This window comes from Macaca fascicularis, chromosome 10, assembly GCF_037993035.2.
Source record: "Macaca fascicularis isolate 582-1 chromosome 10, T2T-MFA8v1.1".
In the NCBI taxonomy this organism is placed as follows: Eukaryota; Metazoa; Chordata; class Mammalia; order Primates; family Cercopithecidae; genus Macaca; species Macaca fascicularis.
Genome location: NC_088384.1, coordinates 33450634 through 33478308, shown reverse-complemented (window position 1 = coordinate 33478308; position 27675 = coordinate 33450634). Strand labels below are relative to the sequence as shown.

The following is a 27675-nucleotide window of genomic DNA, read 5'->3' as shown; positions in this document are numbered from 1 at the left end:
CGGATGTGAACATTCATCTATGAGTTATTGCATGGATATATGTTTTCAATTCTCTTAGGTATGTATCTAGGTGTGGGAACTGCTAGGTTGGATGATAACTCTGTATTTCACCATTTAAGGAACTTCCAGACTGTTTTCCAAAGGTGCTAAAAGACTTTACATTTCTACCAGCATGTATATGAGGGTTCCCTTTTGAGTTAATTTTTGTTTACAGAATAGAATATTAATCTTTCCTCACATTTTGTTTTAGCTTTCATGTCCTTCAAGACTTAAGCATATTTTATAGCACCATCTGACAATTCTATGATCACAGGTTTATAGGACCAACACTTCTTTTTTTTTTTTTTTTTTTTTTTTTTTGAGGCGGAGTCTTCACTTTGTTGCCCAGGCTGGAGTGCAGTGGCACCATCTCGGCTCACTGCAAGCTCCGCCTCCCGGGTTCGCGCCATTCTCCTGCCCCAGCCTCCCGAGTAGCTGGGACTACAGGCGCCCGCCACCACGCCCGGCTAATTTTTTGTATTTTAGTAGAGACGGGGTTTCACCGTGTTAGCCAGGATGGTCTCGATATCCTGACCTCGTGATCCGCCCGCCTCGGCCTCCCAAAGTGCAGGGATTACAAGCGTGAGCCACCGCGCCCGGCCAGGACCAACACTTCTTATTATCTGACCATCTGATCTTTTAATTACAGACCTCCAAATGGGTATGAAGTATTTCACTGGAGTTTTGCTTTGTATTTCCCTGATGGCTAATGATGTTGATTGTCTTTTTATGTGCCTGTGCTTTGTATATATTCTCTGCAGAAGTTTATATTCAGATCTTCTGCTCATTTTAAAACTGTGTTATTAGTCTTTTTATTGTTGAACTGTAAAAGTTCTTTATATAATTTAAATTCTGAACTTTAATTAGATGTGATTTGCAAATATTTTCTCCCATTCTGTAGGTTGTCTTTCCATTCTAATAGTGCCTTTGGAAGCACAAAAGTTTGCTTTTTTTTTTTTTTTTTGAGAGATGGGAGTTTTGCTCTTTTGCCCAGGCTGGAGTGAAGTGGCGTGATCTCTGCTCACTGCAACCTTTGTCCCCTGAGTTTAAGCAATTCTCTTGTCTCGACCTACTGAGTAGCTGGGATTACAGGCCCCCGCCACCATGCCTGGCTAATTTTTGTATTTTTGGTAGAGATGGGGTTTCACCATGTTGGCCAGACTGGTCTTGAACTCCTGACCTCAGGTGATCCACACACCTTGGTCTCCCAAAGTGCTAGGATTACAGGCGTGAGCCACCATGCCTGGCCAAGCTTTTAATTTTTAAAATGGTTTTGTATAGATGAGGTCTTGCCATGTTGCCCAGGCTGGTCTTGAATTACTGGGCTTTCTGTCCTGGGCTCTGAAATTGCTAGGATTATAAGCACGAGCCATTGTGTCCAGCCAAAAGTTTTAAATTTTGATGAAGTCCAATTTATCGGTTCTTTCCTTTAGTCGTTTGTGCATTAGGTGTCATATTTAAGAAACAGCTGCCTAATCCAAGGTCACAAAGATTTCTATCTATTTCTTCTAAGAGTTTTATAGTTTTTGCTCTCACATTTAGTTCTTTGTTCCCTTTTGAGTTAATTTTTGTTTATAGAATAGAGTATTAATCTTTCCTCACGTTTTGTTTTAGTTTTCATGTCTTTCAAGACTTAAGCATATTTTATAGTACCATCTGACAATTCTATGATCACAGGTTTATAGAAACCTAAGTCTCCCAGTAAGTATGTCTCCTGACATTTGCGCATGACACGCTGTTTCTTCTTGTGACTTTGGATTTTATGATCATCTAAGCAGTGCTTTATCAGTGGTAACGCTGTACACCCTGGCCCAGGGAATGTCACTGCAGGGTGGATATGCATTTCTGCCAAGGGCCTCTGGATGTCAGTTAGACCAGGATCTCCTTTGTGTTCATTTCTCGGCTTGGTGATTTCTAGACAACACAGGTAGTGTTAAACTGGCCCTGAATCCACAAGACAGCAGGCCTGTGGTTACACAGTCTCAAGGGTTCTCCCAACCCAAAAACAGGCTGCGACATTCCAACTTCTCTGCTAGTTCTTGTGCTGCCAGTTGGGTTTTCCCAGTGTCTGCCTCAGTCCTTTTTTAAGCAGCTTGACTTTATGCTGGTGACTTAATTCCAGCTCCTACATGGCTTAGACCCCAGGCTTTGTCTCAAGTCGATGTGGTCATTAAAACTCAAGGGTCCTCAGTCAAGACCCCTAGCCATGCACCCATGGTGCAGTTCTGCCCGCTGCTCTTTTTTGTTCACTCTTAGATTTTAGGCTCTGGGGACTGCCCTTTCTTGTGAACCAGTCATTCATTTTAGGGACAAGGGTTACATTTAATCCAGCATTTCAAAGTATTTAGAAGCAGGGAGGCCAGGCGCGGTGGCTCACGCCTGTAATCCCAGCACTTTGGGAGGCTGGGCGGGTGGATCACCTGAGGTCAGGAGTTCAAGACCAGCGTGGCCAACATGGTGAAACCCCGTCTCTACTAAAAATACCAAAAATTAGCCGGGTGTGGTGGCGGGCGCCTGTAATCCCAGCTACTTGGGAGGCTGAGGCAGGGGAATCAATTGAACCTGGGAGACAGAGGTTGCAGTGAACGGAGTAGCTAGGACTATAGGCATGTGCCATGACACCTGGATAATTTTTCTGGTAGAGATGGGGGTCTCACTATGTTGCCCAGGCTGGTCTGAAACTCCTGGCCTCAAGCGATCCTCCTGTCTTGGCCTCCCAAAGCATTGGGTTTACAGGCATGAGCTACCGCATGTGGCCTGCACTGAGTTAATTATGAAACAAGCATGATGAGATTACAGAGTAGACCAGAAGATTCCACACCAAGTTTACAGATATAGCATCAAACTTGCAGAAAGGGTCCTCCCATGCTAGCTTCCAGGAACTGTTTTCCAAGGAGAATAAATCCTGTCCAGACATGCAGTTTTGGACAGAACTTTTCATAAGCAAAGCCCCAGAGATAGCATGCTGTGGCTTTAGCTCCAAATCACCATCTACTGCAAGGACAGGTCACATGCAAATGCTCCTTTTATTGGGCACCTGCTGGCTGTGTGGCTACTACAAGTTTCTGACTAGTGTCCTTGTACTTGGCTGATGGTGACACAGGCTAGGTTGTGTCTGCCCAGGGCTGCTGAGCCCTATAAACCTCGCAGTGGGGTGCAACTCTTAAGGGACAGCTCTTAAGCCACCAAAGCCCAGCCCACAGCTGCCTCTCCTCTCCTAGGCTCTGACTCATTGGGATGTGAACTTAGCTCTTTGTCGAGTCAGGCTTGGAGGAAGGGGCCCTCTCAAGAGGCAGAGAACTTCAGGGCCAATGGCAGAGGCTGCAGACATTAGCTCTGGCCACCTCAGGAGGATGCACTACCGCAAAACTCCAAGAAATAAAGAACTACAGCCTGCATGATGTCACAGCTGTGTTTGAGGGGAGACCCAGAGAATGGACAAGCAGCATAGTGTCCACAAAAGCTCAGAAGCCAATCTGATAAAGACCTTACCTACATCATTTTTATTGTAGCTGTCTACCTCTGGTCAGTTTCTGAGTGGAAGGCCATCACTTCCATGATGTATCAATATCAGAGCCTTCACCTCTCCAACTAATCTCACACTCTCTTCTGGGCAAACTCTGGGGTCCATCTAAACACCATTATTCTCAGTCCAGCCTCTGCACTGACCAATCCTTGTGCCTTTGCCCATGTGGTTCTTTTGCTGTGTCCTCCCCACAGCTCCTTCCAGCCACCCTCCCACTTGAAGGAGCCACCTCTTTCTCCTGGTGGCTCACTAAGGGCTCTGCAGTCTTGCTCCCATGTATTGAGCGGCTAGAGTCTTTTCCCCAACAGGAAGGCATGTTGCTTGGTGGAAACACTGCCACTGTGCTGCTGACCCATGCCTGCACCCTCCCTGGTCCTTCAGGGTCCTGCAGCTATCACCTACCTTTCCGCGGCTGTTGGAGTCACGCTGGTCAGGGCAGGAGCACCTGGCGTGGCTTTGGACCGCTCTGTGAACCGGGAATCAAATGCTTTCATGGGTTCAATCTTGGACGGGGTCGTTAACACAGAAGGTGACAATGCAGCAGGAGTAGAGGTAGCATTCATACTGGGGTGAAGAAGAGGGGAGGCATGTCAAGCACAATCCTGAAAGGATCTGGAGGTCTAGTATTTGCATTATTTGGAGCCTACTAAAAAAGGCACAAACATCAAACTTCCATAAACACAAAAAATTTCAAGATACAATCTACTACTCCCATTTCTTTAAAATTTTCATGTGTTAAAATTATGGACACTGAGAAGGTTGTGAGCAAATGCATACACATTTCCCCCCTTTGCACTGTTCTGAGAGCTTTTGCGTGAAACATGAGGCCTAGAACATGGTTCTTACAGCCCTTTTCTCTAGTCATACTGCCCTATCTCCAAAACTTAAATACAGCACCTCTACCCCAAACCACTCCAACTGCTCACCTTTCCCACTTCAACAATGAGTCTCATGAGATAAGCCTGCACCTGGGGTGCTGAAGCCATGGTCTGCTCCTGGCCTTTACCCTTAGTCAGGTATCCTCCATCCTGGGTGGCCCCTCCCATATCTCCCTGTGACAGTGTCACATTCTTGGCATTATGCTCCAAGTGCTCATCGCACAGCTTTCGTCTTCTATTCCACAGAGAAAGGAGAGGCCAGGCAGAAGCCTGCCCGGTCCATCCTTCATGTCCAAGCCCACATAACATGCTTTGGGACCATGGCTACTGTGCCTCCTCCTAAGCACACCCAGGCAAACTTCCACTCCCACCTGCCCAGACACCACACCACATGCCTGGACAGCCCCATTTTTCTCCTCCATGACCTGTGGCCACTAGAATGGGCCATCCCCGAAGCAGTTCTCAGATCTGGCATGGTCTATCCTTCCCAGGCCCCCTTCTTCCTGGCATGCTTTGCTTCCTCACTGGTCTTGCTGCTCAGTCTTTTCTTCCTACCCTCTCAGGATCCCCCCAGGACAGTGACCTAATGTTTGGGCATGCCTCCACAGCCATGGTGCTAGCACACAGAAGTAGGAGCCTGCAGTAACACAAGACTCCATTCCACCAATGGAGAATTGCTCTAACGGTATCAGCTGTATCCCAGAAGCAGGGGGCTGCAGTAACACAAGACTCCATTCCACCAATAGAGAATCGCTCTGATGGTATCAGCTGTATGTGCCAGGGAGTGGCCAATTTGGGGCACCACCACCTAATAGAGTCACTCTCCTAAAATGGAGGTCTCAAAGCCTTCTATGTCTCCATTCTGGGGAAAAGCCCAGACTACCTGATCCAGCACAGACACCTTGGCCTTCTCCCTCTTCTTGGCCTTCCTGAGGGGATTGGGGGGCTGCTGCCCCTAATACCCAGGCCTCCTCCCCTGGTAGGCCTGTATGAGCCCTGTGGAGGGTACCCTCTGAGGCACCTCCCTGACCCTGAGATACCAGCCCCTCTTTGGATGGCTAGCCATTTCTACCCAGGGGACCTGAGGGGCCACCTGCAACCCTGTGGCTGCCTCTCCCCTACCAGCCTACACACTCCCTGAGGATGAGGACCCACCAATTAAGCCCCTGCGATGCCTGAGGCCTAGCAGGGTATGTAACCTAGAGCAGGTGCTGAGCAAACATTCACTCCTGGCTTTCATTTGTGCTTGTCTGGTTCTGATTTCTAATTTGGTTTCCAAGTAAAGATGGATGAAGACACAGGCTCTGTGAGTGAATATAATTCTGAGAGTACGAGGGGAGTCTATGCCTTTCCACAGGAGCACCCTGCCTAGGATGGATGCTCTGTGATGTGCTCAGCAGACTGAAGTGGAGGCTGAGGCCCCAGAAATGTGAAGGACCTCCAATGTAGAGCTGCCAGGTGGGGCTGACTCTGCAGCATGTAGCATTTCACTGATAGCTCCCACCCTTAGCAGCCTGACCCTTGGTCGGCCTTGATACACTCTCTGTGAAATCCTCATGGTCCTGTGCATCAGAGACTCACTGAACAAGTCCTCCCCTCTGAGAAGTCCCCATTTCAAATCAAGCATTTTTTTCTTTCTTTTTTCACTGGAGGGGCCACAAAGTGCAAACAGAATAAAATTCTCTGTCCTCAAAACCATGTGCAAACCTGAACTTTCCCCAGCGACAGGAACAAGCCTTGGCACCCACTAACCTGTCTTTATTGACAGAATCGCCTGCAGGTCTGGCACTGGCAGCCACCACAGGCTCTGTGCAAGGCTTCGAGGCGCCGAAGGAGTTAGGGGTACTGGAGTCCAGTGGCAGTAGCTGTGGACTGCTGTGAGAAGAGAGCATGGTGCCCGCCAAGGAGCCCGAGAGGGGGATGCTGTTAAAGAATGCCGTGGAGAAGTCCCTGTCATCAAGTAAGAACAAAAGTCAGCCTTGAAAGTCAGGTGCCACATCCAGTACTTTATACATTCAAATAACTTTTTTCTAGGTCCAAAGGCAGTAGGTTTTCATGACAGAAAATCTGCAAAGTTACAGAAAAGTAAAAAGAAAATTAAAGCCACTTAATATACTATATATTTAATTGAATCTAGGATTTACAGGTTCTATATGTACTACTAAGAAAGAAAACAATGCTACTAATTGTCAGATGCCATTGATTGTACAACACACCCAAATCTCAGAGGTGTTAAACTGTGCAAACACGTCTTAGGAGGAATGAAATGCAGCAATACAGAAAGGGCCTCCCTTTCATGAAGGGCCAGGGGGCATGCCACTAGGTGGGTGTGCCATAATATACCTAACCCAGCCTCTACTGAGGGACCACAAGACTGTCTCCAGCTTTTTCTATAACAGATGCTGCTACACCAGGACGCAAGGTATTGCAGTGTCAAAACTGAGGATTCTGGGACAGCCAGGTCTGACTCCTCTGCTATTTGCAAGCTTGTGACTTGCTCCAACTACTCTTGTGCCTCCAGTCATGTCTGCAAAATACAAAGTGTCAGGACTCTCCCCATGGGGTTGCTGTCAGGACTAAAGTAGTTGGTGTAGGACACTCTTAGAACACACAGTAGCTGCTCAAAGAATTATGAAATTCTAACAATTGTCATTACACCTAAGATTCACATAATACATGGGATAAATTCTTAGAAGTGGAATTGTAGCAGCAAATGAAATGTTCACTGATGATTTGGAATAAATATTTCTAAAGTGCCCTCCTCAGAGGTTTAAATTATAAGCCATGTATGAGAGCACCTATTTCTCCACATAGGTGCTTAGTAACACTTTTATCAAATTTCTTGACACTTAACAATCTGACAGAAGAAAAATGGTATCTTACTTTAATTTTCATATGAGTGATGTTGACATTTTTTCTTTTTCTTTTTTTTTTGAGATGGAGTCTCACTCGTCACCCAGGCTGGAATGCAGTGGTGCGATCTCGGCTCACTGCACGTTCCGCCTCAAGGGTTCATGCCATTCTCCTGCCTCAGCCTCCCAAGTAGCCCGCCACTATGCCCGGCTAATTTTTTGTATTTTTAGTAGAGACGGGGGTTCACCGTGTTAGGCAGAATGGTCTCAATCTCCTGACCTTGTGATCCGTCTGTCTTGGCCTCCCAAAGTGCTGGGATTACAAGAATGAGCCACCATGCCCAGCTGACATTTTTTCAAAATAGAAATACTTGATTTCCGGCCAGACGCAGTGGCTCATGCCTGTGATCCCAGTGCTTTGGCAGGCCGAGGCAGGTGGATCACTTGAGGTCAAGAGTTCGAGACCAGCCTGGCCAACATGGTGAAACCCCTGTCTCCACTAAAAATACAAAAATTAGCCGGGCATGGTGGTGGGCACCTGTAATCCCAGATACTTGGGAGGCTGAGGCAGGAGAATCTCTTGAATCTGGGAGGCAGAGGCTGCAGTGAGTTGAGATCACACCACTGGACTCTAGCCTGGGCAAGAGTGAGACTTCACCTCAATTAAAAAAAAAAAAAAGACAGAAATACTTGACTTCCTTCTTTTTGTGAACTGCATGTTCATATGCTTTGTCTACTGTTTTGTTATTGGTCTTTATTACTGATTTGTAAAAACTATTTACATATTAAAAAACATTCCTTATATGGTAGGAAATATTTTCCCTGGGATATTGTGCTTCAACTATTTATGGCCTTTTTACTTTTAATTTTTATTTTTTGAGATGGAGTCTTGCTCTGTCACCAGGCTGGAGTGCAGTGGCGCAATCTTGGCTCACTGCAACCTCTGCCTCCCAGGTTCAAGCGACTCTCCTGCCTCAGCCTCCCAAGTAGCTGGGACTACAGGGGTGCACCACCACGCCCAGCTAGTTTTTGTATTTTTTAGTAGAGACGGGGTTTCACCATGTTGGCCAGGATGGTCTCCATCTCTCGACCTCGTATCTGCCTGCCTCGGCCTCCCAAAGTGCTAGGATTATAGGTGTGAGCCACCACGCCCAGCCAGTCTATCTTTTAAATGCACTAAAATTTTTAAATTTTTGTGTACTCTAAATTGTCACTTACAGAAAATAATTTTTTGACCTCTGATATTATAAAAAATACTCTTCCAGGGAATCTTCTAAAAGTTTAAACAAAAATATTTTAAACAACAAAAAGTTAAACGAACTCTAAGCTGTTTAGAATGTATGTAATAAATTGTGAGGTTGGGACCCAACATTGTTTCTAGCAGTGGGGCGGGGGCATGTAGTCCTGTCTTCCATTTACTGAATTAGCTAATGTTTTATCACTGATGTGAAAAGGTACCTTTAAAATTCCCATAAATACTCGGGCCTATTTTCTGATATTCTATCATATTCCACTGCTCTATGTATTCATGTGTCAGTATCTCACTGTTTTGAGTATGACAGCCTTTAAGTTTTAATTTCTGGTGGGGCTAGTCTTCCCTGATTAATCTTCTTTTTCAGAAATATTTCAGCCATTTCTATTTATTTTTCCACATAACTTTATTTTATTTATTTATTTATTTGATACAAAGTCTTACTCTGTCACCCAGGCTGGAGTGTAGTGGCACGATCTTGGCTCACTGCAACCTCCCAGGTTCAAGCAATTCTCCTGCCTCAGCCTCTGAGTAGCTGGGACTGCAGGCGCGCCACCACTCCCAGCTTATTTTTATATTTTTAGTAGAGACGGGGTTTCACCATGTTGGCCAGGCTGGTCTCAAACTCCTGACCTCAGGTATCTGCCTGCCTTGGCCTCCCAAAGTGCTGGGATTATAGGTGTCAGCCACTGTGCCCAGCCGAGTTTTCCGCATAACTTTATAGTTACCTTGTCTGATTCCAAAAATTCCTATGGTTATTTGTACTGGTTAAATTTACAGGCTGCAGGAGAGCTGACATCTTTATGATGCCATCCTAGCTAATCAATGGTATGAATTTCTAGTTATTTCTTTAAGTTTTCTTTGAAGCCTCTCCGTAGGGTTTTAAATTTTTTCTTCATTAAGGTCTACATCTCTGGTTGCATCCTAGTTATTTTATTTGTGAATGTGACTTATTTCTTTATGCGCTCTGAGGATAGTTGGTGCTACCTGACTTCATGTTGATTGTATCCAGCCACCTGACTATCTTCTTTCATTGCCTATGGCAGCTTTTCCAGTTGATTCTGTTATAAACCGTATCATCCTTAAATAATTATCCTTTCCAATTTGTTCTTTCCTTTGACTAACTACATGGGCTAGGACCTATAGAACAATGTTAAATTATAGTTGCAAGAGTAGGCATTTATTCAGTTTTTGAACTTAATTTGAAATAAGATAATTTATCGAGTTAAGGAAGCATCCACCTACTCCCATTTAACTGAGTTTTAAAAATTACGTTGAATTTTACCAAAATGCCTCTTAAGCATCAATGAAAGAGATCATATAATTTTTTTTCTTTTGATCTACTGATATGTAGAACTAAATAGTTACCTAAAATTTGAACCTCCTTACTTTCCTAAAACAAACCTCACTTGGTCATGGTATATTAGCCTTTAACAAGCAGTAAGGTTCTGTTTGTTACTATTTCACTTAGATTTTGCATTGACGTTCAGAAATGAGAGTGATCTTGAATTTATTATGTTTTATCCTTGTAAGATTTTGATATAAATATTATGTTCATTTCAAAATAAAAATTTGCACATTTCTTCTCCATGCACTAGAATATTTAAAATGGTGTTAACGGTTACCTGAGTTACCTGTTCCTGAAAAGTTCCTAAAGTTTCCCTGTGAAGCCATCTTAGTCTGGTGGCTTTGGTGGGGTTAACTTTGTCCTCTATTTCTTCCACAATAATTTTTCACTTTTAGTAATTTTATTTTCTTCAAAAACTATCCATTTTCTGTGCAAATTTATTTGCACAGAGTTCAGCAAAGAAGTCTCTCATCTTTTTGATTTGTCTGCTATTATTTCTTACTTATACCTACTTTGCATATTTATGCTTTTTCTTTTTTCTTGATTAGCTAAGCTAATAAGGACCTATTCTGTTGCTACTTGTTTATTAGAACGTGGGAATCGGGAGGGCAAAAAGCTTTTAATACCAAAGGAATCAGGTCCTGGTGCCAGAAATATGCACCCTATGTCAAAAGTTGGCCCCAGACCAGACCTACCCCTTCTCACCAGGTAAGGCCTGGAAGGATCCACAGAACAAAGTGCCACCATCAACACCACCACCTCCCCATCCCACAGGCCCAGTGTGCTCAGAGCTCAACCACACATTGGGTCTCACTTGGTCCTAGTAAAAGGTAGGTAGGGGCATTATCACCTATAGGGTCACAATAGGAAAAAGATTTAGTCAAAAGAAAATGAGTGCTCTGTGGGGAGTCAGCAGACCTGGTTCTGGCTCTACTCACGGGGACCTCAGAGCCAGCACATCTAACATGAGGAGACTGGATCTGTACACTGTACAAGAGAAGGTTTCTTCAGACACCAAGGAAGATGTGGAATAGCTTGTGGATGGACAACTGCAAAACGCAGAGGCCTAAAGTGTGTGGTCTCTATGAAGGGCTTACAAATGCCCTGAGCAGATAGGTGGAATGAGAATAAACCCAGAGTGAACTGCCTTGACAGTGGGGGTCTATTTCTTTTACATAGGGCCTTATCATTTTTCTTTCTTTTTTTTTTTGAATCAACACACTTCATTTTGGGAAGAATAATCAATTCAAAAACAATCCTCACTATATACACTGGGACAACAGCAAGTGGTGAATGAGTCTCTTCCCCATCTCTGTCCCCAACAGGAAAATGTGTTTCAGAGCCCTACCCTCTGCCCAGTAATTCCACTTCTAGAAGTTATCCTGAGAGAATCACAGGTGAGCTCAAAGACTCATTTATAATCATGAGAAACTGGACACAATACAAGTCCACAGTGAACTGGCTAAGCAAATCCTAGGACGGGAACCTGGATAATCAGACAGTAAACGCCTCAGAGTACTAGTTATTAAAATGGATGAATGGGCAAGAAACAGTAACAAGTGGGGTAAAAAAGACTGGAAATACAGATATCAAAATGTTAACAGTGACTGTATATGATTATGGATAATGTTTTTATCTTCTTTGGGCTTTTACTATTTTCTAAATTTAACCATGTGTAAATATACCTTTCATAATCATAAAAATAACTTTATGAAAGAAAAAAAAGAAAAAAAAAAATCAACCTGACTGACTGCCTTCCTTGTGCGTCCTCTGGTGCCCTGGCAACAGTGAAGTGCAGCAGATGTGCTGGCTGCCTTAGCACTACCACCCACCACATGATTCAGGTGCGCACAAGGGCTCCAGGAGGAGTATGGGCTTTGAGACTCTGGGAAGCTGAGCTCGACTTCCTTGCTTCCACGTTCTACCAGTCAGGTTGTGAAGGGCCTATGAAGATCCTCACCGTGAAAGTGTTAACCGCTGAAAGAAGACAGGAAGATCTCACCAGATAAGATCATGAAAGGGGAATGAACCAGTACCCAGTGTCCAGCTGTGCTATGCAGAGAGGCGTGATTCTTCTCCGACCATCTGCCGTCCGAGTCTCAACTTGTTTCTTCAGAAGATTCTAGCAAAGCGGAGTTACATAAATGAATGCAAAAGTTTCTGCCAACTATTTCCAAATATTAAAAAATAAAGTCTATTTTTTTCCTGGTGATAAGAACACTGAGCATAAGATCTACCCGCTTAGCAAAGTTTTAAGTATGCAATATCATATTGTGAACTGTAGGCACTCTGCTGTAGGGGAGATCTCTAGGACTTATTCATCTTCTATAACTTAAACCTTATACCCTTTGGCTAATAACTCTCATTTTCCTCTGACCCCAGTATTCACCATTCTATTCTTTGCCTCTGTGAGTTTGACTATTTTAGATTCCTCATATAAGAGGTATCATGCAGGCCAGGCGCGGTGGCTCATGCCTGTAATCCCAGCACTTTGTGGAGGCCAAGATGGGCGGATCACGAGGTCAGGAGATCAGACCATCCTGGCCAACATGGTGAAACCCCATCTCTACTAAAAATACAAAAATTAGCTGGGCGTGGTGGTGTGTGCCTGTAATCCCAGCTACTTGGGAGGCTGAGGCAGGAGAATCGCTTGAACCAGGGAGCTGGAGGTTGCAGTGAGCCAAGATTGCACCACTGCACTCCAGCCTGGTGACAGCGACACTCCATCTCAAAACAAAAAAAAAGAGGTATCATGCAGTATTTGTCATTCTGTGTCTGGCTTATCATTAATTTGTACACATTAAGTATGTATAACTTTTTATATGTCAATTATACCTCAACATGGTAGGTTTAAAAATAATAAGGCTTCTAAGGAAATGTATTCTAAATTCTCCTTCTAAGCCCTTCTGGTACAACTAAACAAGACACCTAAGCAAAGAACAAGCAGTGGGTGCATGCCACACTAGCCGCCCCACACAACAGCCATGGAAAGGGCTAAAGGCCTGAGCCCTGCACCCATGAACCACACGTCTGTCACTGAGCTAGGGATTTTCTTTCCTTTTTTTTTTTTTTTTTTTGAGACAGAATCTCACTCAGTTGCCCAGGCTGGAGTGCAGTGGTGCAGTCTCGGCATACTGCAACCTCCACCTCCTGGGTTTAAGCAAGTCTCCTGTTCAGCCTCCCATGTAGCTGGGATTACAGGCATTCACCACCACACCTGGCTAATTTTTGTTTTTTTTTCTTTTAAGTACAGACAGGGTTTCATCATGTTGGCCAGGCTGGTCTGGAACTCCTGACCTCAAGCGATCTGCCCGCCTCAGCCTCCCAAAGTGCTGGGATTACAGGTGTGAGCTGCCATGCCTGGCCTGAGGTAGGGATTTTCAAACTGACTTTCAAAATAGAATCCTTCCTTCCACAGAAAGCTCGTAACTAGGGGTTTTCTCTCATTCTTTATATCTGAATTGCCTGGAGGAGGTTTGTCAGCCTACATAGGCTCCTGGAGATGGATTTAACTCCCCAAGCAATAACATTCCCTACCCTTTTCCTGCCCCATTTCCAACCCCTTCTCATCAAACATGGCTTCCAGATGAAGAAGGGGAACCCACAGAAGTCTCCTAAGGGCAGGGACCGAAATCCACTGTTGTTAGCATCTAGGATTTCCTAGAAAGGCCAGCAGGATAAAGTTCGTAAGTTCTCACAAGAGATGACCTCCTCTGGGCTCCTGGGGATAAGGTCTTTGATAAAGGGGATCCAGGGCCCATGCAGCAGTTGGCAAGGGGCCAACAGGCCCGAGGCTGGCTAACCCATGGATCCCGTGCCAAACTAAACAAATCCCTTCCTTCCTACCACTGGTGTCTGCCCTTCACCCTGTCCCTGGGCATATGTCCATGTCTTCAGTGCCATCAGGCAGGGCTCTCACCTTCCTGATATCTTCAAGACTCTCCCCATTGACGACACCTGCGACTGAGGTGGCTGAGCCCATCTCCCTGGTTGCGGCACTCTTCTGGTCCAGCTGCTGCTGCTGCTGCCTCCGTTGGTACTTGAGCATCTCAGGGTTCTCAATGACGGCTGTGGAGAGCTGGGCCTCGGTCATGATGGCCAGGCTCTTGCCATAGGTGGACTGGTGAATGCGGCTCTGGGGAAGCAAGAGAGGCAAAACATGCCAGAGTGAGCATCAGTGTGGCCAGTGCTGCCCACCAGCAGGCAAACCACAGCAGGGCTCTCCTGGCTCTGAGCAGAGAAGGGACCCAAGGCCAACTCCCCATCGCCTCCCACCCTATTCTGCCTGTCCCTCATTCGACAGCTCTGTTGATGTCTCATGCTCTCCCTCGATGTTTATGGCCTCCCTTGTATCCGTAGCTGGGATGACAGTAAATGAGACAGCCAACAAGACAACACTGCCCCACAGTCTGGTGCAGAACAAATAACAATCCACAGTGCTTCAATGGAAAGGAAGATACTCAAGGTGCTAACTTAAGGCTCTTAAGGACCCAAATGCATTTGGGAATCAGATCCTAGAACAAGAGTCTACTTTCACAGCTCATTTGCAGCCATCAGCCCTGTGGTTGGAAGTCCCCATTGGCCTGCTTACAGTGTCTCTAAGAGTATGGGAAGGCCTGGCACAGCAGAGATGGGGAGCCTCCTTTACTCCCACCCCTCCTAGTATGTCATCATACTCCCTTCCTCCTAGGCCCTCGTAGTCCTGTCCCCTAACAAGCTAGACAGAAGCCTCATGAGAGCAGAGATGGTGTCCCCAGCACACTGTAGTAACGGCTGTACATGAAAGTGCATGAGGAGCAGACTTCCGTGGGATGTGCAAATGTCCAACGTGGGATTCTGCCCAAGAACAGGGACTGTGGTTAACAGGACATCTGCTTTACACCAGAGTATGGGTTAAAAGGCAGCATTCCAAGAGAGGTGCCTCGGGACTCGCTCCTGCAGGGCTTGGATGTGGCCAGGAACCTCCTTCTCTTGCCATCTTGGCTCCTGCCCTTCTCTCCTGAGTCTATCCCCTGGAATCTCGAGGCAGAATTCAGGGTTTGGCCAGAGTTTCCCTGGTGTTCCTCCAACATGGAGTCCTAGCCTGTGACTTGGGAAATGGTAAGCAGATGGGTTATTAGGCTCCCAGAGTGACTCCAAAGGAGTGCATAGTGATCCCCAGGTACCTGATGACAGTGACAAGATTGGAGGAGGACCTGAGGCCACTGAGATACTCATTCCTTCATGGAAAAATGATGGGGTGGCAGGACCCATTCTATATGCAGTCACTAAGGCAGACCTCTCCCCCAAAGGGGTTCACATTTTAGTGGGGAGGTCACACTGTAGGTTAAGAGGAAGCTTCCACCAGCAAATAAGGTCATATGAGAGAGCTGCCAGCCTGCTCTGGGCTTTCACAGAGCTCCCTTCAGACACATACACACATCCTACCAAGCAGAGGCAGGTTTCTAAGCCTATGGTAGGTGAAGCAGGGTTTCTCTCAAAGCCTGGAAGAAGGACACAGAGACCCCATCAACCTGGCAGAGCACAGAGGGGAGGTGGCCTGGCCCAGAGGCAGCAGGCCTGGTTCCCTCTTCTGACCTAAGGGTCACACACAGTCTGGGCAAAGAGCCATGCTATTTTCTGAGGCTTAGTTTCCATATCCACGAAATGTATGAGCCCTGCCTTGAAGGGTTTTGTGCAATTTAAATGAAATCATATATGCAAAACACATTCCCAGAGCCTGGCAGACAATACGTTCTAAGAAATGACCAATATTACTACCATGAAGGGGAAAATGACATGAGCAGGGGCCCCTGAGGAGTCACTTCAGCTCTTTCCCAGAACAAAAACCTCCCAGTGGATGGCCTATTATCAGCTCAAGAAGAGATGCCTAAAATAGTTCTACTCTTAACTCCAGGACTTATTTCTGAAATGGGAACTCGTTTTTTAATTGATCTATTTTGTAAAGAAGGATTACAAGATATAAAAGACAAATATCCCATTACATGTTAAGAAATGACGTGTCTGTGAATCCCACAAGAAGAGGGTGTAGTCAAAGGGGTCTCTCAGAGCTATTGTGGCTATGGTCACAGAGCACCCAGCAGCACAAGGGCCGTCAGCCTACCTTCTCCTCCTCGCTCAGGGGATCACCAAGCTCATCCTGGGAGAAGTCGAGGAATGCCACAGAGCCATCCATAGAGCACACCAAGATGCCCAGCCCATTCAGAGTCCTGAAAGACATGGCCATCAGCAGCCTGGTAGCAAGAGCCCCAGGCAGACACATATGCCATAGTAGCTGGCCTGTGAGGATGGTGGGCAGTGTTCTAGGGAGATGCTGGAAACTCCTGGTTCCCTTCTGTGGCCTGAGGGTGGGGGGGCGGGGGGCAACAATTGTGTCCCAAAGGGCCCTGGTGTTCTTTAGCTCTAAGCAGGTGTACAAAGTATCCCTTACCATATGTTCTGTAAGAATTTTCAATTTCACTTATCTTACTTTTGAAACTATTAAAATTAAAAAAAAACTTGACAAAGTATACATATAAATCAGGTCACTGAGAAGCAGAAAGTGTGCTTCTGACTTTGGTTCATGCAATGACGGAGTAAAGTAGAACCCACTAGGATCACGTCATTCTCCTCGTCTTAGACAAATCTTGAAAAGGCATTTTCCAGTAGCAAATCCTGCACAGGCAGGACATTCTCACAGCAGCAGGTACACTGCTGCCAGTTTCCAAAACATGTGCAAACAGCACTCTTGGTCTGGGCCACTATGACACCTGGGGAGGGGTCGCTGGCCACCTGACCCTAGTCACATCCAGGAGGCCTCACGTTCCAATGTGTGGCTTCTCCCTTCTTAACCTATTCTTGTAAGTAGAATCCACCTTACCAGGAAATATCCATGATGGATTTGTCAAACAGTTCATGGATGACCACCAGCGGCCGTTTTAGACATGTGAGCTGGAAGGAAAGACACAGCCAAGGTTAATGAAATTACTAAAATTCCCTTCTGTATTCAGCTCAGTTAACATAACCAACCTAGAAGCTTTGGTCAGAGCGGCTGCTGATATTTAAGGCATCTTCAACTCTATTCAAACTACAGCTGCAGAGATCCCAAACTGTGGGTACCAAAGCCTGCCAAAAATGTGCATGCTACCTAGAGTGGACCCTGCCTCCAGGGCTTGCTGTGGTCTGACAGAGGAAATAGCTTTATACACAGACAACGAGCAATGGAGAAGGCAGAGTGGGAGCGGGTTTCTGAAGGACTATGGTCGGAGCAGAGGGACAGCCCCAGAGTGGACCTCTGAAAGAGTCTATGGAGCAGGAGACAGGATAGCAAAGCCTAGACAGGGGATGAAGCACCCTGAGAGAGAACACAACACATTTTCCCTGGGCCCAAGGGACTCTGGTACACATTTATCCAAGGCTCATTCTACACTATGTGCAGGTAGTACAGAAATACACACCTGGGCCCTTAATCTAGGCCCAGTTACTGACTATTAATACTTTGATGAATTATTTTCTTCTATTTTGTGCAAATATTTATTTTATTCTTCAAAGAATTTATTTTATTCAAATTTATTTTATTCTTCATGGTTGTGTCTGCTTTTTCATTTAACACACAATAAGTATGTCATTAAATATCTTGTAAAAGTCTCTTTTGGATGACTGCATAGCATGCACTGTGTGCATATTCTCTATTGAGTCACTCATTTGCTGGCATACATGCTGACTGCACATTCCAACGGCTATGGTAGGCTCTTCCTCTTGTGCACAAGTGCCTGGCTACCCTGCTGGCTAGCCCTGAGCTGCAGGATGATGGGCTGGGAAGAAACACACTTCCTCACAGGATGGTGGGCTCCCACAGGTGCTGCTGTAGCTTCTGGGAGGCTGTGGGGCTGAGCGTCCCAATGCAGCCTGAGACTGCTGTGTGGGGAAAGAGAAGCTGTGTCTACCCTAGTGCTGGAGAGGGGGCTGAAGTCTGAACTATCTGGAACCCACATTAAGAATCTTGCCTCCACCTTAATTCCACTTCTAGAAAAAGCTGCCTTGTCCCTCCTCCCATAAATGTGCCTACAGACCCCTCAGAAATCTGCAGGCTGTGTGACTGCCTGACCTGAGCATTCTAAGAAATATGGGCATCACAGTCAGTGATGTTTTGGTTGCAGCACCACAAACAGGGCCTCTGGCTGGGAGGAAACAGGGAAGGTCCCCTGAACGGCTCTCTGTGGTACTGTGGTTCAGGTTCCAGAATGGGTGTTAAGTGAATACTGGGCCTAAAAAAAGAAAAAAAATCACAACGCACACAGTAATAGATTTCTCTATAACAAACTAATAAATGCAGCCAGAGGATAACCTTCAAACCCAGAACACTTCAAACTTGCTCTGCTTATAGGGACACTTTTTTACAAAACGAAAAAAAAAAATTTAATGTGTATGCACTTTGCTTTATCAAACTTTAAATATATTGGCACCTTGATGCTCAGCAGCAAGACTGCTCCCTGCACTGCATGTAGAGGTGTCTCTCACCACACAGTCAGGTCACAGCACACCAGTCACTGGCAGTGAGAAACTTAACCCTTCAAGAGCTCTCACTTAGAAATGGCCACAGTTCTTACTCTTGGGTTCTCACTCGCCAACTACCATTGAACATATCTGCTGAGAACCTACTCTGTGGAGGGCACTGAGTTAGGAAGGTGAGAGGAACAATGAAACTGAAGACACATCGGGCTGGGTGTGGTGGCTCACACCTGTAAGCCCAGCACTTTGGGAGGCCGAGGCAGGTGGATCACCTGAGGTCAGGAGTTTGTGACCGGCCTGGACAACATGGTGAAACCCCATCTTTACTAAAATTACAAAAAAACTAACCGGGTGTGGTGGCCTGTAATCCCAGCTATTCAGGAGGCTGAGGCAGGAGAATCGCTTGAACCCAGGAGGCGGAGGCTGCAGTGAGCCAAGAAGCCAAGATCGTGCCACTGCACTCCAGCCTGCTGGGCAATAGAGGGAGACTCCGTCTCAAAAAAAAAAAAGAAGCTGAAGACATCGCCTCCTCTCAGGGGATGCAGTGAGGAGCACCAAGCTCATAACCTTACCCATCACAGCATCACCCAGGGGTGAAATGGACTAACAAATGGAGGCGTCAGCTTTCTGTGTGTCTTTTTCTGTTGACATAAGCATTTATCTGTCTTGGTTATATGCCTAGGAGTGGAAGTGCTCCAGGTCATATGCCCAGCTGTGGTAGAAACTGCCAAACAGTTTTCCCAAGTGCTCATGCCAGCGTAAACACCTGTCAGCAACATCTGTATCAGTTCCAGCTTATCATGTCCTTGCTGACACCTGGTACTATCTTTTTTTTTTTTTCCTTTAATTTTAGCATTCTACTCGTAGGTATGTACTCACAAATAAATGAAAACATATGTCCACATAAAGACTTATACAAGAATGTTCATATCAGCTTTAGTCATAATATCTCAGAACTGGAACAACCTTAATGTCCATCAACAGGAGACTGTATAAACAAATTGTAGTGTATTCATACAGTGGAATGCTACACCGAAATTATAAGGAATAAAATATTGTTAAGTGCAGCAACATACACGAATCTCAAAAACACTGTGCCAAGCAAAAGAAATGAAGACACAAAGAAGCAAGCACCACACAATTGCATTTATATGAAGTTCAAGGGCAGGCAAAACTCATCAATATAACAGAGGCCATTAGAGTGGTTGCTTTGGTGGTGAGGAAGGTCTTGACTGGGGAGGGACAAAGGGACAAAAAGGAGTGCTCTAGGGAGTGATGACACTGGTGTGTAAACATGTATGACAACTCACCAAGCTGTACCTTTCAGGTGAATACACTTTATATAAAGATTTTTCTTTTTTCTTTTTTTTTTTTTGAGATGGAGTCTCGCTCTGTCGCCCAGGCTGGAGTGCAGTGGCGTGGTCTCGGCTCACTGCAAGCTCCGCCTCCCAGGTTCAGGCCATTCTCCTGCCTCAGCCTCTTGAGTAGCTGGGACTACAGGCGCCCGCCACCAAGCCTGGCTAATTTTTTGTATTTTCACCATGTTAGCCCGGATGGTCTTGATCTCCCGACCTCGCGATCCGCCTGCCTCGGCCTCCCAAAGTACTGGGATTACAGGTGTGCGCCACCGTGCCCGGCCATATAAAGATTTTGGGAAGCAAGCCCAAGATGCTGCTCATGGCATTGACCACTGAGGGTGCTGCCCGAGCCTGGACACGAGAGTTGGTCTAGCTGGGGGTCAAGGTGGCCTCTCCTGGCTGGACACAGACCCAGTCTTCAGCACTTCCTTCTGGGAGAGCAGGAGAGCCTGTGAGCTTCCAAGGAGGGGCTGACCCCGGGTGCAGAGTAGAAGTACACTCTGAGCATCACCCAAAGCAGGTCTCTCTTTCCTCCACTCGCTACTTTGCCAACCTACACCTCCCGTCCTGCAACAAAAGCTCAGGGTAGCAGGCTCACCCAGACAGAAAGCGAGCGGTCCTTGCTGCCAACAGCGCAGCAGCAGTACGGGCAGCTGGGCTTGGCAGAACTCCCATTCTTCTGCTTCTTTTTGAAGATTTTTGGGTTGAATTTCTAAAGCCAAATAACAAATGTTAAAAATAATTAATCAAGCTTGAGGCATGTCCCCTGTGCCCAAGTCCCAGCCCGCTGAAAGGAGTCTCCCACAGACATTCTCTGAGTCCAGGCACTGAGCATGCATTTCATCTTCCTGACCACCTATGAGGCATCTGGCTGATGATGGAAAGGAGGCTTAGGGAGGTCAGAAAGTACGTGCAGAGGCAACAAATGAGTAAGCTGGGAAATGTGCAGATTTGAAACTAGCGCTACCAAACTCTCCATTTCTGAAGCATGCCAAGTAGAGGGGATGGGTAGCTATTGAAACTAGCCTTCTCAATTCCCTCTGGCCTGGCAGGGCCAGCCCTAGGACCTGCAGAAAAGCTGAGCCTGCAAGGGGGCTTCAGAAACAAAGACCTTCTCACTCCCTATTTCCTAAGGGAGGCCAAGGGGATGGGCAGGAGGGGTGTGAACCTCTGAATTCCTGAATTTTTTCTTGCCTCACTGCATGTGTTGTTCAGTCATAACCGTCTAGCAGAGATCTGCTCAGTCAGAGAGTCATTTGTGATCTCCCTGGGCCAGTGGCCACGGCAATATCACACAAAGGTGCCTGGTTGGCTGCTTAGCCCAGGGAGCTACCCCCAGAGTAACTTGTCTTTCTTTTTGGAAAGGATGAAAGCACTCACTGAGCTCCCAGCCACCTTCCTGGATATAAAGCGGATGGGCGCTCTGGGAATCCTCAACCTAGGACAACTGAGGGCAGAGGAAGGAGGGTTCTTGAAAGTCTGATGTCAGGTAGCCTAGAGATGTTTTAATTCCAGAGGGTAGGCAGGAATGGTCGGGGTGCACAGAGACTGGAGAATATGGAACTCAGAGGCATGTCCCTGGGCTTACTGTTTCCAACACCAATGAGGCTGCAGGGCCTTGGGAGCTCTGTGAGCCATAGGCAGGTGGCGTGATCTCCCAGAGCCACTAATGAAGTGGTTGTGAGGACTGCATGGGAGAATCATGTAGAGCACTAACCATGAAGCAGTGATTTCCAAAGACTTTAACAACAAAGCTCTGGTTCAAACAAAACCCTACATGGACTCCAAAACAAAAAAATGTAATATGTAATATTTTATTTATACAAAATTTGTGTTTTAAGGTACAATATATAGATACTTATTATCTTTTTTTTTTTTGAGATGGAGTCTTGCTCTACTGCCCAGGCTGGAGTGCGGTGGCACAATCTTGGCTCACTGCAACTTCCGCCTGCTGGGTTCAAGTGATTCTCTTGCCTCGGCCTCCTGAGTAGCTGGGATTACAGGCGCACGACACCATGCCCGGCTAATTTTTATATTTTTAGTAGAGATGGGGTTTCACCATGTTGGTCAGGCTGGTCTCGAACTCCTGACCTCGTGATCTGCCCATCTCAGCCCCCGCAAAGTGCTGAGATTACAGGCGTGAGCCACCGCATCCGGCGGATACTTATTATCTATTCAAACACAGGCAAAAATGAGTCCATTTTCATCAGGGTCTTAGATGATCCTTAAGTTTATATCAACCTTAGCCCATCAATCTGTTTATTTTATTGGCTGCCCAGTGTTGAGAAAATCCTGGTTCTCACAGATTATTTGCAACTACTTAATGGCTTGCCTTGGGCTCTCTCAGGACACTATTTAATTAAAATCATAGAGAAGCATAAGACGAGTGGCCAGACAACTCTCACGCCTAAGGACTGACAGCAGCTTCCAACTCAGTGATCTATGGCATGGCCTTGCACCTGTGGTTGATGCTGCCAGGTGTGGGGACAAGTGCAGTGCTTGGTGGGTGCACCAGAATCCTACCTGTAATCACTGGAGCCAGGTGAGGGGGGCACTGTGCTTGGGCACTCCTGAGCATACCTGAGTGTGTAAAAGGCTGATGTGGAGCTACAATGTTCCTAACCCAAGACTGACTTTGGTGATGTTCACCATGTAAAGTTTGCCAATAAATCAACCAAGTACATACTCTATTTTGTAAAATTAGTTTTTAAATATTTAAGTATAACTATTCAAAATAAACCAAGAATTAATATTTGCTGAATCTTGGAGCCCATCTTCCTTCAGTTCCCTGGGCACTCACCACGACAGTCACAGCTTTCCGGTGCCCAACAAAGTCCATGTTGGTCTTCCATCCCTCCCGTTCGATGATCTGGGCAGTGGGGCCTGAGTTGTTCATGGCATGGGCAGACACTAGGTAATGCCCATCAGGTGACCAGCTGAGCCGCAACACATGGGTCGTTCCTCCACACTGAAAGAAGCATCTGCACTTGAAAGGAGCTCATGGTCACCGTTGTGACCAAAACTCTGGCCTCAAGGATAAAGTTAAACTTCAATTTATAAATGTGTGATGGTGGAGCATGCACCCCAAGCTTCTGGCTACACTGACAGTTTCTGTGTCTCCAGATGGCCCAACCAAAAAGGGCTCTGTGAAATGAATTTGGAAACTGCAGCATCCTACACTCCCCCAGAGGAGCTGAACAAAGAAATACAGTACAGAAGTGTAGGCCCTGAGATCTGCAGGAAGGCTACCTGTTTGAACCATAGCCTCTGTGTGGGCCAAATCTCTCTGGCCACTGACCCAATTCTTCTGTGTAGCACCTGTTAACCCACAGCATGGCATCTGCACAGCATCCTCAAGATATACTCTGGTGGGGAAAAAGCTCTTTTTAACCCAGGAGCCTGGCAGAAGCCTGTGTCTGTAATGTAGCTGATGACCATAAGGCACCACCTACTCTCTTGAGCCTGTTGCCTCACCCAAAGGGTGGTGAGGACACCTGCAAGGGACAAGAGGTTTGTAACATCCTTATAAACTATAAAAGGAACAGTAGAAAGGCACTGTTCCCCCAACCTGGACTGGAGACTGAGGCAGAACATCCCTTTACATTATTCCTCCTGCAAAATGAGATGACATGGGTCCAGAGCCAGCTCCCTGAAGCTCAAGGTGGGCCCAGGGCAGTTCTAAACACTTAAGGGTTAAGATCATGATCTTACAGCTCTAGAGCAGGACAGGACAAACCAGGGCCTGAGTGTAGTGAAATCACCCACTTCAGCTCCCAACCTAGGCCATAGATCCACCCCCTACCCGGAATGATGGGCCCACCCAGTGGAGGCTGAAGAGTACTACCAGCTCCTGCTGGTACTCACGACACTCCTAAAGCCGTCCCTAGGAGTCCACCTCATGGGACCCCAATGCCTGGCAGTCAGAGCCCTGAGGAACTCCAGAAGGAGCAAAAGCTCTTCAGGGCAAGACTAAGTAAGGTAAAAACCAGTAGTCATATATCTAGCCCAGGAGGTGGTGTTGTGCGGGGAGAAGTGAACATATGACTATCACCTTACTTTTGCAGTCATCCTGACCAGTGGGCAAATGCCTGCTCTTCCTGCAAACCTTCACGCATGTGTCCCTCGCTCTGTGAAGTCTTCCCTGATGCACTCACCTCTCCTGGGTTGTTTCTGCACTGTGGACCACTCCATCATCATGCAACTAATGGGAATGCCTGTCTTTCCTAAGCGGCTTTAAGCTTCAAGAGAAGAGACTCCATCTCAATCCACTTTTATCTTCCTGTGCCCAGTTACTGCCTTCTATACAACAGACACTTAATAAATGTGTAATGAACAATGGTGATCTTGAGCTTTCATTCCATTTGAAATCAGAACTCAAATAAAGGAAGAGTAAAATACTAGAGAAGCTACTGCAGTCTGATTTCCAAATGTGCAAACTGTACTGCTAACTCTAGCCAGGAAAAAAGGCCCCTGAACTGCAGGGTGCATATCAACAAGCACAGGGGATGGAACAAGAGTCTCCTCCATCCTGCCCTGGCCCCCAGCAAGCTGCACTGCGGGAGGCTCAGAGTAAATTCCACACTATAAGCAGCAGTTTTATCCATGTCTGTGGGAGTGAGCTGGGTGACAGAATGATGTGGAGACATCTCTAAGGTTCACTTCAACTTTAAACCTATAAATCTGGGCCGGGTGCAGTGGCTCATGCCTGTAATCTCAGCACTTTGGGAAGCTGAGACAGGTAGATCACCTGAGGTCAGGAGTTCGAGACCAGCCTGGCCAACATGGTGAAACCCCGTCTCTATTAAAAATACAAAAATTAGCTGGGTGTGGTGGTGGGTGCCTGTAATACCAGCTACTCAGGAGGCTGAGGCAGGAGAATTGCTTGAACTTGGGAGGCGGAGGTTGCAGTGAGCCAAGATCATGCCACTGCACTCTAGCCTGGGCAACAAGAACGAAACTCCGTCACCAAAACAAAACAAACAAAAAACAACAAAACTATAAATCCCTTTCATTTCAAAGTTGGAAATTAAACAGTATCTCAGAAATGAAGGATTTTGTATTATCTGACTCTTAGGGCCAGAGTCCCACCCCAGAGAGCCTTGGTGAATCCGCTCAGGCTCCCAGACTCGATGCATTCCCCAGGTGGCCTGGCCCATGGCCAACTCCCTCTCTGCACACAGAAGTCAGGAAGGGGCTAGGGCAGTTGCTGGGGCTCAGCTCCCTGAGCTGTCCCCACTTACCTCATCAAAAGGCTTGGTGATGCTGGTCTCCAACTGCCAGTCCAGCGTCCTCCACACCTTTAGGCTGCGGTCATCAGCTTGAGAGGCTATGTATTTACCAACAGGGTCCCATGTCAACCCTTTGACCAAGCCAGAATGACCTCTCAGAGTAGCTAGAATTTCTGTGAAGAAAAAAGGAATGTGGAGAGGTGTCATCTGGGGAAAATGTGACCTCAATCCATGGGCTATAGGATGGATATGCAAGAGAGCGGACTCAGCAGTTTGCCCTGGCCAGCCCCCACACCAGGCAGAAGCAGAAGGGCCTCCTTATTTGATCTCCACCAAGGCAAAAGCCAATTAAAGAAATGACTGCATCAAGGAGGCAGGCACCAAGGGGCCAGTTCTGATCCAGGTCTTATCTGTATCTAGCGGCCCTGCCTATGGCTGCCCTTCCTGGGCTGTGACACCAGCACTTCTGACGTTAGCCTCCCTGGTAGCTCCCTGATAAGAAGGAGGCCTACCAGCTCAAAGGGCCACACAGTGGCTCAGTCTTTTGTAAGTTATGGCTAAAGACAAAGGTGTGTACGATGGTACCCCATATAGATCTGTAATCCAAATGCTACTCCAGTCTCTAAAGTTGCCCTCTCCATAGCCAGACTGAGTGTTTCCATACATGCTGGTGGCTTTCAAAGAGTTAAAATGACCTGGATCCATGAGGAAAGCATACTTCAAACACAGAGCTGAAATATGAGAAGAATTTTACTAGTTATAACTGTGCCAGGTTATGCCATCTGTTGTGACTTTAGAAAAATCAATCTTTTGCAAAACTGGGTTTGTGTTAGCCCATATCTGCTCAAGGGTTTCACGGAGGAGATGGTGACTGAGCTGAGCCCAGAGCCCAGTGGTGGGGGTGCACATAGCAGGTTTGGGAGCACCAAGGTCCCCAACAACAGCTGCCCATCCACTACCCTCATGATCTGTGGCATGCCATGCTAGCACTCAGTTACTATTTTTCTTAAGCATTAATCTCTTTTTAAAGCTTAAGCAAATGTTACTGATAAAGAAAAACTGACAAGACACATAAATCCTAGGCCACTGTCATACATCTGTTGTCACCAAGACTACGGAGACAGCCCAACCCTTGCTCCAGAAACCGACAAGAAGTACTGCTCGCTGTTAACCAGTCAGAGGAGGCCCCAGACCTGGGAACTTTACAGCATTCCAGATGACGACAGTGTTATCCACGCTGCACGAGGCTAGCCAGGCGTCATGGGGAGACCATGCTACATCCATCACATCTGAAAGAAGACAGAGGGTTCTGGTGAGATCTTTTACCCGGCAATGCCCTTGTCTATTAGCTTGGCCAGTGCCCCTGGGACCTGGGACCTCATAACAACTCTGGTATTTTTTAACCAACCTGAAAAAACTCCCCCCAAAATTTTTCAATTGGTCATAAATTTAAAGCATCTAACCGACCCCAGTGCCTCACTCCTTTTACAGACAAAGCAACTGAGGGTATGGTTCAGAGCTTGGGCACCGTATGGCACCACACCCATGCATGAGAGCCTGCTACTTCGTGGGTCTGTGGCCTGGAGCATGCTCCTCAGCCCTGCTGACTAGATTCGCCAATCATAACAGGGCCTTCCTCCAAAAGCCTTCTGAGCATGAGACACGGTGGGTAAAGCACATGGCAGAATGCCTGGCACAGTCAGAACTCCAGGGCTGCTGACAACTGAACACAAGTCATCTTGAGGCCCTTGTCTGGTTCATGGACTGGGTCTCATCTCCCAGACCCTGATTCGCTACGGAGCCTCCAAACAGAATTAATCACATTCACTTCTTTGTGACTCTATTTTATCATTTGTCAAGTGCAGATCAAAAAACAAAATCTAGACCAGGTGCAGTGGCTCACGCCTGTAATCTCAGTATTTTGGGAGGCTGAAGTGGGCAGATCACTTGAGCCCAGAAGTACAATACCAGCCTAGGCAACACGGCAAAACCGCATCTCTACAAAAAATTGGCTGGGCATGGTAGCACATGCCTGTATCCCCAGCTACACAGGAGGCTGAGGTGGGAGGATCACTTGAGCCCAGGGAGGTCAAGGCTGCAGTGAGCCATGATTGCGCCATTGCACTCCAGGCTGGGCAACAGAGTAAGACCCTGTCTCAAAAAACAAACAAAAAAACCAATGAAACAAAAAACCCCAAAACCTATCTTCATAGGGTCATTGTAAGGATTAAATGTGATAAACTGCTGCAACACCATGCCAGGCACACACCAAGGCATCGATGAGGGTCCGCTGTGACGATGGTGCCAACCTTGCCTATCCTGCCATCAGGGGTGAAGGGCGCAGTCTTAGTTATTTCTCTAACCTCAGCGCCTGGTGCAGTGCTAGGTATACAGAAGAATGATTGGTGAGTTGAAGAAACAAACATAGCAGCAAGGTAACAGCTATCAAGTGCTTTCTTTGTACAAGAGGTTTAAACAAAAATATTCCAAGTATCTATTGTATTTTTTCTAGTTTAAAAAAAATCTAGTGACAGTTTAACAGGTTTTTTTTTCACATTGTCTCACATGCTGTGGTTCACATTTTGTAGTCTAAATGCCTATGTGATCTTCACAGCTTCTTTCCTTTTTTGCCCTGCATTCTATGTGGTTGAGAGCATTCACTACTATTAATTGACCTAATATAACACTGAAGGTTAACTGGATT

At 46.5% G+C, this 27675-nt stretch overlaps 1 protein-coding gene across 13 annotated transcripts in view; it reads right to left on the bottom strand.

Moving 5' to 3' along the window:
* Positions 1-27675, bottom strand: part of HIRA (histone cell cycle regulator) — a 102029-nt gene that overhangs the window by 42251 nt on the left and 32103 nt on the right. For 11 of the 13 annotated variants that reach the window (XR_012419010.1, XR_012419011.1, XM_074004466.1 and 8 more), the window contains 10 exons: positions 26165-26260; positions 24984-25144; positions 22544-22711; positions 20342-20455; positions 16755-16825; positions 15999-16104; positions 13815-14030; positions 11932-12017; positions 6196-6393; positions 3968-4129 (listed from right to left, as the gene is read on the bottom strand). Coding sequence is in view for 11 of the 13 variants with exons in the window: in XM_074004466.1 (XP_073860567.1) it covers positions 3968-4129; positions 6196-6393; positions 11932-12017; positions 13815-14030; positions 15999-16104; positions 16755-16825; positions 20342-20455; positions 22544-22711; positions 24984-25144; positions 26165-26260 (1378 nt within the window). In the remaining 2 variants the exon portion in view is untranslated. Of the gene's footprint in view, positions 1-3967; positions 4130-6195; positions 6394-11931; positions 12018-13814; positions 14031-15998; positions 16105-16754; positions 16826-20341; positions 20456-22543; positions 22712-24983; positions 25145-26164; positions 26261-27240; positions 27354-27675 lie in introns of all 13 variants that reach the window. The other 2 variants (XM_074004467.1, XM_045364016.3) reach the window with 1 other exon arrangement.